This window comes from Papilio xuthus, unplaced genomic scaffold (assembly GCF_000836235.2).
Source record: "Papilio xuthus unplaced genomic scaffold, Pxut_1.1 DF828177.1, whole genome shotgun sequence".
Lineage (NCBI taxonomy): Eukaryota > Metazoa > Arthropoda > Insecta > Lepidoptera > Papilionidae > Papilio > Papilio xuthus.
Window position 1 is genome coordinate 1,348,247 of NW_013530472.1, and position 12,195 is coordinate 1,360,441.

Genomic DNA, 12,195 nt, shown 5'->3' on the forward strand with positions numbered 1-12,195 from the left:
CGAGACAAGGGCCTTCAATCTAATGATAGGATTAAGGTATGCGCCCATAGCCCTCGGTCTGGTTGGCAAAAGACACGATTAATTTTTAAATTATATCTATAATTACGTATACTAACTAGCTTCATAACTGAGCGCTGTTAAGTTGTTATTTTGTGGATTTATGTGGTAATTCAAAAACTATTATAATTTTTAACCACATCGTTAAAGATGTTTTCGAGAAAGTCGAGAAAAGGTACGGCGTAACTTGACTGCTTCAATTCAGTACAATTTAAACTATACCTATCATCCTAGTTTTCACACAGCTTGAAATCGTTTATTTATATTTTTTTATTATTTAGATCAAGTTTCTTCGATGTTTATTAATACTTACATATTTTTTGTTCTCAGAATATTTTTTTTACAATAATTGCAAACAAAGCAGTTTATGTTGCAAATAATCCATCTAAATCTAATCTAGATTAGCTTTAGGTGGATTACAACACAAAACATAACCCAAATGTTAGTATCTCTTTTATAAGACATCGTAGTTATAAGATTCATTGGATCATTAACTAACAACTAAGGTCGGATGGCCAAGCCAATGATGTTTGAAAGAGTTATAAATAGATTGTATTGGGGAGCATTGCCACAGTAGTATGCTTAAGGCGCCGCCACTGAATATATACAAACACAAGTAACAATCATACTAAACTACTTATTATACTAAATTACTTTTGTGCACCCTGTATATGACGGTATGGGTAACTAATTTGCTGTAAAAAAAAAAATTAAACTTACCTACTGTTTCCTTTCATAGCGTAGTACCAAAGTATCCGGACAAACCCGCAATGGTTTTATAGACACTTTTATTGTAAATTTGTATATTGTTCCTGGTTTATATAAATAAATAAATAAAAAGTTGAATTAGCGCTTTTGTTATTCTTCTGATGATTGTTTACTTTTCTATCTACATCGTAAATAAAATATTAAAATCTAAGCTCTTTGTTAAATCTTTACTAATACTAATATTATAAATTCGTACGTTTGGATGTATCGATCGATGGCAGAAAATTGGTAGGGACGCACCTTAGACATAGAACGTATACTTTTTATCCTGGTTTCTTTATTTTTTATTCCGCGCGTACAGAGTCGCGTTCCAAGCAAGTATTAAATATGAAATTCTAGCTCTGTAATTTTATTTTATCTATTTTAATTAATTCACGTTATTACTTTAGTCTTGTGTCAAAATTAATTCTAATTGTTTGAAATGTTTACGTTCCAATGTTTTTAATTAATAATATATAACTTTATAGTAGGTCTAATTTATTTAACAAATGTTTGTAAAGAGTGTTAGAGTTTGTAAATTCGCTGAATCATGATTCGCATATATTAACTATCACTTATGATCTATTGCTTACATTTGGAGCATTTTGTTAGTAAAAAAATATTTATGTTATGTACATATATCATAACAGAAATGTATGTATTTTTGACCTAAGTAGGAATTGTGTTTTGAAACGCATATGTGCGTTTAGGTTTGGTTCGACGTTATTCCCAGATTAAACCATCCTGTATAGTCGACGACAAGAATCTTTTAAAATTACTACATTATCACACTGTGGAACAAAGTCCTTTATTCCCTTCTATCAATAATTATTTTCCAACAAATTTTTGTTGCCAATTTTCGTCTCGCCGTCTTCGTATAGGTAAATAAATTTACACATTTATCAGTTATTTTGACTACGATTCGATGTTAATTAATGTGGTCATGTACCCGTTAGTTTATTAAATAAATATTAATTATATTTTTGTGTAGTTTTAGTTAACATGCGTTATTTACTGTGCAGCAAGGTTGATCTGTAATGTCACTTGGCGGTCCGACTTGACCCACTAGCAGTTTATGACCATTTGTTTTAATGTATAGTGACCATATAGGAATGAAAACATAACTAAAAGATATGTTACGATTATTGCCTTTTTATGGGTAAGAGATTGATAGACATATAGAAGAGGAGTCAGAAAAAGAAAGTGAGTATAGTATGACGACTGAATTTATCTTCTCTATAAACAGTGGTAAATAAAAAAGAAGAAATATGACTATTCAGTCTTTCCGTGTTCTTTATCTTGTTTTATATACCTATATAAAAACAAGATTTTGTATACCTTAATATACTTATAATAAACATCATCTATAACTGCAATAAAAATTAAATTTTTAATGTTCCATCTTCATAATACTAGCTGTCGCCCGCGACTGCGCCGGAACAGAATTAAACAAAAAAACTTAACAGTAGCCTATGTTTGTCAGACTATGACATCTGTGCCAAATTTCATCAAAATCCGTTGAGCCGTACCGGAGATACCTTGTAATAAACACCCATCCATCCTTCTCTCCGCTTTTATAATATTGATAAGATATGGGGACCATATGTATTTTGCTTTTGCTTTTTACAATAAAAAAAACTCAGTATAGGCACGTGTGTGTGTGCCGGTATCTAAATTTATAGGAGACAAAATTCTCAAGATGATTCATAACAACGATGTTTTTTGAATACTCCGCGAAAAAGTCCGTGCGTTTTAAATAGATTGGTCAATATTACGTCTATTAATATGTTTGCATATGCAACAATGTGTTTAATACTTTATGAACACGTCATCATATGGAGACTGTGTGTGAATAATTGAAAGGGTTTAGTAAAACTAGATGTAATGTAGGTCAAGATCTCATATAAATAATCTTATCTATAGTCTAGAAGTATAGACTTTCTTACAACTAGTTAACTGAGGTGATTTTTGATTGATTATAAAATATAGATACTTGTTTTTTTTTAATTTAAATACTACTTAACCATAACTACGATGTGTAATTGGTAAAAAAAACTTTTAAAAGTTGGGCCCGTGTATAATATGTTTTTGTGTGATAAAGTTTACATTGTATTGTAATCAGAGAAATATAATTATTTATAACATACGATATTATATTAATTGGTATATGATATACTTAGGGATAGAATTCGGAATGCCTTTTGTAAAGTTCGCAGATTATCTTAATATACTTAACAGCAGTGTAACAATAATTGGCGATGTGTATTTAAATGTTCAATGCGGTATTACTGTTAAAATTCCTTTCCACTACGTAATCGAACTGACCTGGCGAATTGTAACTCGAAATTCGTAGCCAAAACTAAAATATATCGGTTGACGTTTCCGCGCGTTGGATGCCAGGAAATTGTATGCCGTACGTTGATGCGTTCTGTTTTGATGTAAATTCACTTTACTTGATTTTACGACAAAATTATTTTCGTTTCACATTTTAGACAGTTATGAAATGATTTTACAACATTGTATCGAAACTGAAATTAAAAATATATATATTTTGTAACTTGTACAGTCAAAGAATTAGACTGATATAATAAGAAGATATTGCTATGATTTTTTTTGTTATAATATATTATTGAAAGATACAAAATAAACGCCCTCGACAGTACATTCAACTCTATCTATTATAAATGTAAGCTTACAGAAGTCCTAGTTGCATTAAACATTATACGTAAATTTTAATAAACACATAGAACTGTATAATCAAATATCCTTGTCAACAGTCGATCACATTCGTCACATCTAGCGCCATGGCCTGATTTATAGCATAAATGAATAACTTTGAATTTCTTCCAAACAGTACATTATACACAAAATCTAGTAACTGTAAATTTCCACTACTGAAAGCCTTGTATAAAACATATTCATGTACGTCATTATCTTTGTAAAGACAGGGCATAGAAATCTTACTTCAAAACGGTCTATTTTCTGTTCCGACTAAACGGCCCGATAAGTTTTTTTATCCTTTTGGACCAATCGACTCTATGAATTCGATTGAAACTTGGTAAAAAATTACCATTGTGACGCTGATCGGTTTATACTGACACCCAGATTTAAGGATCTGGAAAATTCATAACAGTTTGGGTCTTGAGAAATTAACTGAAAATAATTCAGACGTAAACGTAGTGTTTATTTCATATCGAAGTCTTAATATAATTGTAAACTTTTGAAAGCATATGCGTTAACCGAAAGAAAACATTTATGATGTACGTAACCGTGACGCGGGAGTGGCCTAAAAAGAGTTGCTTGATCCCAACTGACCGTGTTTCAAATTCCCAGGGACGCTTAGACAAGACGCATCCAAGGAGGTCTGGTTTGCCTACAACAATATATATTCTTACATTCTTTCTTCTAACCCGGTCACATCTATTGTTAAGCGAATATGGAATATCGTATTTTTGTAACGAAATCAGGATACAAGGGTATTAAACTCAGGTTACTCATAAAATAATCGCAAATGGATTGAGTCGTGTGATCTAAGAAATAATACATAATTGATGACATCGACATTAAAGAATATATAAGATATATATTTCCGTCATTAGTTATTTAAAACAAAAAACTCCACATAAGGTAATCCTTTCACAAAAGCCGGCTGCGGATTATTTGGGTACTAGTAGCGTTTTCATGGGCGACAAATCTTTATTGCGTTATCAATTATTATATTAATATGCGAAGCGAATATTAAACCAACAAGAAAGAATAGTTGAAGTTAATGTGGAGTAGAAGTAAGGAAGTAGAAGAAGTATGGACAGACATATCGGCAGAAAATTCGATTATTTTTTTTTAAATAAACTAGAAAAAAAATTGTAACGTACATCATAACGGCTTAACAGATTTTGAAAAGAGTGAGAGAGAGAGAGAGAGATAGATTCTTATTCATCTGAGCGTCAAAGGGCTCAATCGGGTTTCTTAAATATTCAGAGTTTTTTTTTGTAATTCGTAAAGCCCATTTTAATACCATCTATGTGATATTTGATGAATTAAATTCGCGTTGGCGTTTCACTGGATTTAAGAAGATATTAAATGTTAGGCGACAATTTTCGTGGAAAATTCACGGCTTCATAACAAGATCCCTTAAACGAAATTGACATAAAATTCGAGATGAAAGTAATATTTGGCTGTTACTAAGGATAGAAAATAAATTCTTATTCTACGTAAACATATTGTTATATATTCTATTTCCAACTAGAAACGATAAAAGAAATTTACGTTATATTTTTTGTAACATTTGTGCGATTTAGTTATTATAGGTAATATACAATTGTTAGTATATTTATTTTGTTAAATAAATAATAAGGAACAGTTCCAAATAACATTAAGAATTATATGATTTATTATTTCAGCTCAATAATTTTAATATTTATAAGAAAACATTTATACAATATAAAGTTCATTAATTATACGCGAAATAAATTTATTATATGCAATTGCATGAATTACATTCGTACGTCCGCATAACTTTAACTATTTTAAATGTATTTGGCACCGCATTGGATACAGGCATTATAATACTTAATGATTCTTAGTATTAACCGAAGATACATAATTTATTTCAAAGAAAATATTGTTACAGAAGTATTACGTTTTTTAACAAACTAGAAAGTTAAAGATTTTTAAAGTTCTTAGTATAAAAGTCTACTATACTATATTTTTATTCACATTTAGTTTCCTAGTTACAGTCTTGTGGGACTGTTAACAGACGATGTAACCAAGATGTCTTCTACATATACCTAATATTAATTGCTATTAAAGTGAAGTCGCTGAGCTAACGTCTATTCGAATTATAAAGCTGTTATGTGTAAATGCATGTAGAGATTATCTCTTGGGGATTATTTTACTGATACGTTTGCGGTAACCGGAGCGTCAGTATGCGTACCGAGGGAGAAATAATTGGTTGCGATAGTCGTGGATGCATGCAATTGTGTTTATTCACTAGACAGGTGGTGTTTGTGAATAGTTTGATTGTAAACAATTACGAAATTTAAAGTACGTAACGTAAAACTCTCGTCACATTTCTATTAAAAACCGAAAGGACAATGAAATAAATAAAAAGATCTGAAAATCACCGTCGTTTATAAAGGCTTATTAACTCAAAGAAATTATAGTTGTAGTAGAAGACTTAAAATATAAATATTATAGTTGAAGACTTGCTTGAGGTTGAAATGAAGAATATGGAAAGAAAAAACAACTTTCAGATAACTACATTTTATCGTAAAGCACATCATGTCGACGTTCATCGACGCCGCAAAAGTTTACGTTTCGATTAAAGTTACATAGAACTTTGAATATAAAAATTTCTAAAAAGTACGTAAGACTTCGATGTTGAAAGTCAATGTAATTTTAAACTAATACAAGTTTAAAATTAAGTGTCAATAAGTTTAAACGCGATGTTAATTAAACGATAATATGTTTCAACATATTATAATATTTGATAACTAAATAAGCTATTTAAATTTTATGATTTGACTTTGATTATAAATCTGATTTATTGCTTTGCTTTTAATATTTCAATTTTTAAATACAAACAAATCGCAATAATTAGAAATATTTTCGGCTGATTGGAAAACTGGAATGAAATAGAAATGTAAAGTTTCATAGAAGCGAACATGCAATTTATTTTCAAGTTTGTTATTTATTCTGTTTCGTTTAAGCGAAATTCGGAGCTCATTAGTGTTTTTATTTGTATTATGGAAGAAAGTTAAATAATTTTATGCTTATATCCTTTTCACTTTGTTTTTCTTTCGTTGCAAATATGAAAAAGATTTTCATCACTAAAGTTATTTCTTGATAAAAGTATAAAAAAAAAAGTATAAAAGTAACATTGCTATAATGAGTAATTAATATTATGAGCAAGTTGTTTAATGTTCTTACAGAAAATGTAAACATCTTTAGCAAGTAATTATTAACTGCAACTACTTCGATTGAGTTTGTGCACGTCTTTGTTTGTGACGGGACTGTAAAAGTTTGGGAACTTCTACATCTCAGCTGTAAACCCGTGTGTGTCGTTGTCATAATGAACTTTGTAAAGCGGCTTAAAGCACGATCAAACTAATGTGTAACTGACGCCCAGTGATCAGAAACATGTTCTTTAATTACCATATGATGAAATATCAAGTTACCTTATTACCACAAGTGGAATTAAAAAAAAACATCATTAGTAGCCTGTGTTCTTCCAGACATATATAGATGTAGATATCTACATCTACATCCGTTCAGCCGTTCTAGAGATACCTTCAAACAAATATTCATCTATGCATCCATCCAAACATTCGCATTTATAATATTAGTAAGAAGTAAGATTTGTGTAGCGTTAAATTAATAGTTATAAATCATTTATGTTTTATCGATATATAAAAGTCCGAAGCGGTGCTAGACAAGTTAATTAACGAGACTGGAGCCACTAATTCAAAATGTAGCTTGTTTTTATAAGTTGTTAGAATTGCACTTGGTGTTTAATTATTATGTAATTCTTTTTCCTGTTACTGGCAGATAAATTATATTTAAAGTTATCATTTTGCTAACAGATCTGGCTGTAGCATGGATGTAGAATATAGCCTGAAAGAAACATAGGTGTTAACTTTTTTAATTCTGATCAGGTGGACTAGTAGGAAATTAATATTTTATTTTTGTTTATCGGATTTGAATCCGAATTTTTTTTACGTGTACATGATCACGGCAACGTAACGACACGAATGTAGATATTTTTTAATCGGGAGTGTACATTTTTCCCACATGCACTGTAATTTCGTTACGTATCCTACAGTAACTGGGTTAGCTGAGGTACAAATTACGTCCACACTCTTTTATTAAACTACTCTGGATTTTAAAATTCACGACACAAAATGTTGTCAACATTTTATTTACGACAAAATAGAATAATAATATAGGTTTCTCTTCATATTGTTTAACTGGGAGATAATGATGTACATCCTCCCCTCCGTCGATTCAAGGTAGGCAACGCATATGCAATTGCGTATGTCTATGGGCAACGGTCACTTCGCTATTTCAGCGATTTCAAGTAGCCGCTCGCTCGTTTGCCACCTTATGATATAAAAAAATAATTAATCTTACTAAAATTATAAATATAAAGTTTAGATGGTTGGATATTTCTTAGAAGACATTTTGTAAATGCTCAACGGATCTTGATGATTTTTTTTTATATCATAAGGTGGCAAACAAGCGAGCGGCCACCTGAAATCGCTGAAGTAGCGAAGTGACCGTTGCCCATAGACATACGCAATTGCATAAGCGTTGCCTACCTTTAATCGACGGAGGAGAGGATGCACAGAAAGAAAATATTTTCCCTTTCGATGCATCCTCTCATCCGGAAAGTCCACTTCCACTTCCCATCCTTCCCTTATTAGAAAAGGGTGGGAAGGGAAAGAGGACTAAATTAGGCCTCCGGGACGCACACTCATCAGACGAAACGCGGAATTTCTTCCACTTTACGCCTGTTTTCTGTGTGGTCGTGGTATTTCACCGGGCGAACCTGGCCAATTCGTGCGAAGATGTTAAAGCGGGCTCTACCACTCTTAGAAGAATTTGGCATAGATAAAGAATATAGTCCAAAAGAACACATAGGCTATTAAGTTTGTTTTTAATTCCACACAGACGGTGTCGCGGCCGACAGCTAGTAACCAATAAATTAGTATTCCTTTAACTTTTCTCTCTTACGAAAATATTTGTTTATAAATTTTGATTGTATCTTTCATTTAAAGTTGCAAAAGTTAACGTTTTTAAAAAAGATTCTTCGGTAAGATTTAATTTAAATTTCCCGACTTTCTTCCAATGCCAGCGGTTTCATTGTTTACGATGAAATTCTGCAGCGGAATGAGTAACAAAAACAAGTGTCAGAGTAAAGCTGACAATTCCTTTGCAAGAAAAGCTTTTACTGCAGACTTGTTGTTCCAATAGAAAATGTTATTACGAATAGAATCTAAAACTATAAAATAATAACTCGCACTGATGTTCTTGATTATACAGTCAAAGAATTAATTTCGCTACCCACTTAGAACATCGTATGAGTGACATGACTTTTGTCTAAAGCTCTTTAAGTATAGTATCTTAAAATTGTTAAAAATGAAAATATTATTTGTGAAATTACTTTTAAATCGCCAAATATTTGTAGCCCTTAAAGGTTAAAGATACGATAAACTTTTAGTTATTTTAAGAGAGTTAAAATTCATTAAATGTATTAAATAAAAGTTAATAAAAATAAACACAAATATAATAAAAATGTGTGACGAAATAGGAATTGATAAATAACTCTATAAGATAATATCGTGCACCGTTATTTTGAAATCTAATATTTGTATGTTGGCTCATTGAAATTGAGTGCAGAATCTATTTTGCGCCAACGTATGTAATTACTCTATGGCTAAATCCATCGATGCAACACGATAGGTGTTCGATAATTTAAATTGCTTTTACTAAAACGTTATAATAAATTGAAATACTATTAAATAAAACGATGACTATTATTAATAGTTTTAATTTTTACTTAACAATCGATTAATCGATTAATATTATTCGTATAAAAATTGCAACTATTCCTTATTAAAAAAAATAGTTTAACATACGGGGGGATCTATAAAAATGTTTGTAGATTTAAGACTATTAATTTAAGTTTACTTTAATTCAAAACTGTTTCGGTTTCTCAGCAGTGTGCTAGAGGGTTAATCTAAAAGCGGTACGTATTCGCAAAATAGTGGCACGCTAGTTTAAATATAACTCTCAGTTGACACTACAACCCGTTATTTCGGGATCGCGATCAAAATAACAGATTAATTTTAAATGCGAGGTCGTGACGTCACGGTAAAAATTAATTTGAAAAATCTAGACATATCTTTAGACAAGTGTACACAAATGTACATAATTGTTAACTTCGAGTGTTGTTTACTTAGAACCAAAGATAACCGTAATTATTATCATTCATAAGCAGGACATAAGTGTAATCTTTTATATTTATTAGAGACCGTTGATATAGAATATGAATATAAACTATTCTATCATTTTTTATAAAATATCGTAAGTAATGTTCACGAGTAAATGTTTTATTATAATTCAACAGTAAACTGTTTTCGTACAATCTTAATGGTCTTCAAGACATGTTTTCAACTCACATCATTACTTTTTTAAAATATTTTGTCTGCAAAAGTTATATTTAAATCTTTTCAAAACTAAAAATAATCCTTCTACTTCTACTACTTCTTAATGAATCTCAATGTAATTCAGTCGTTTTATTTGTCTATCATTTCTTTTATAGGAATCTAAGTTAAAATTTGTATGATAAAATTAAGGTATGTTTTTAAATATGTATTCGGTGCGCGGTGCGAGAGTTGCAATAACGTTCTCCAATCTCCGCTAGATGGCTCTACAAGAAGTAGATATTTAACCCTTACACATGTAATCATTTAATACTTACTTAAATATGCTTTTAGTGAAGATTTCTGATGGTCATACTCGACGCTAAGGGGCTAATGAATGCGCCAATTGCAGGTACATGTAAGTCGTAGTCTTACCTTGAACACGTTGAGGTATTCCTGCTGCCGCGTGATATCAGTGGCGAGGATGAGGGCTGAGATCTGGTCCTGCAGACTGGACCAGATGTGGCTCAGGCTCTCCATGACGCCGCTCTCAATGAGGCAGCTCGTCGCACACCGCCAGTGGTGGTTTTCTAGCACCGACTTGTTCTAAACAAAAAGGATGACAGTGACTTGGATATACCAATACTAAAGAAAATCCGCGAATGGACCTTAGTAAAATAGGCTTGCCCAGAAATAATTGAATAAAATTATCACATACTTATTTTAAAACCCCAAAAAGCTTATTGTCTCAGAATAACTAATTTAATTGAATTGCAATTCTCGGGAAGGTAGAATTTAAATAAAGTTAGGAAGACCCGTGTCTCCTACAACTCTTTAGTAGTTACGCCGACAGTTGGAGTGCACTCCCGGCACTTCACAAACTTTGGAAACACTTCAATGTAACTTTGTAATTACTTAGTCACGTTATTCCTTTATTAATGCAGTGCGTTCGCGGGCTTTGGATATCTATTTTTATACCGTTATATTCACGTGTTTTTTATACAAAAGTCACACATTTTTATTTCAATTCGTATCCAATCTATCCGTCTTATCGTATCCATATAAACATATAAACAACGATGCTACAATGCGGCGGAATTCCATTGTCTACACATTTGTTTAAAATATTATCATACCTCATTCTCTTTAAAAACTAGAGACATTAATGTACATTTAATTAACAATAATATATTAAAGTTTTACCTTGTAACTCTATAATGTACTTAATCTAAAGCATACTTCAAAGTGCTATTTACAAAATTATGTTGAAATACTATACAAGGTTAATATCTAAAATAAATAAAATAAAATGTGGAACATACGAAACAAAAAGGTTGGGATACTCTATACGGTAAAGCGGGGTAAAGGTTCCGCTCGAGTGCGTATGTAAAGCGTTGCGGGGTAGCCTTTTGTAACTCGATTGGGAAGTTTGGACAAAACAGAACACTTCATTATTACTTGAATATTTTCACTATATCATTTTGAGAAGAGAATTAAATACAAATAATTTCATTGTTACTAAAATAGGCATTGTTATTAAAACAAATTCTTTTGATTAATTAAAACAAACTCATCACCCAACTGACTCAAGGGTAATTTTTTTTATCTATATGTGTGGGTTTATATGTGAGTCCCATTGTTGTCCGCTAGTGTATAAACGACGGGGTGGTTAACAGGGACAGGCTGTTTAATTCGCAGACCTGTGGCGCCCCTTCCTGTCTAGCTTCCTGGGCGCCCAACCGCACCCCACCCTAACGCCGGTACTGATTTCTTCCTTAAGATTTTGATTTGACTTGAATTAAATTGGAACATTTTAAACTAATTCAATATAAATCACTGCTTTGAGAAGAATTTCAGTATGTTCTTGAAATAATTTAGTTTTTCTTGAACGTTGCGTACTAAGTAAGAGCTTAGTCTCGGTTTAAACTTATCTCCTTACTTATACGTAATAGTAGAAATACAAAAATGTTTGTTAAACTCTATTTTATGGTAAAAAATGCCAGAACTACAGTACTTTGTTAATTACAGTACGTAACCAACATTCACTTTGTTAAAAAAGTAGTCATCTAACATGTCTACTTAACACAGTTAAGCTCTCGCTATTCTATGTGAAAGTTTCCATCGCAACAACATCCTTAAAAACCTACCAGTTAACTCTAATTTTTTTCTAGAGATAACAACACGTTATTGTCAAGTGTTTCAGCAATGGAAACTGACGGTAAATGCGTGTTTTAGTTTGCTTCATGTT

General features: G+C 31.4%; 1 protein-coding gene across 3 annotated transcripts in view; it reads right to left on the reverse strand.

The window, feature by feature from the left end:
* LOC106113912 (calcium/calmodulin-dependent 3',5'-cyclic nucleotide phosphodiesterase 1C) overlaps window positions 1-12,195 on the reverse strand; it is an 82,120-nt gene that overhangs the window by 10,527 nt on the left and 59,398 nt on the right. For all 3 annotated transcript variants that reach the window (XM_013306972.1, XM_013306971.1, XM_013306973.1), the window contains exon 7: window positions 10,383-10,553. In XM_013306972.1, coding sequence (XP_013162426.1) covers window positions 10,383-10,553 — 171 coding nt within the window. The remainder of the gene's footprint in view (window positions 1-10,382; window positions 10,554-12,195) is intronic.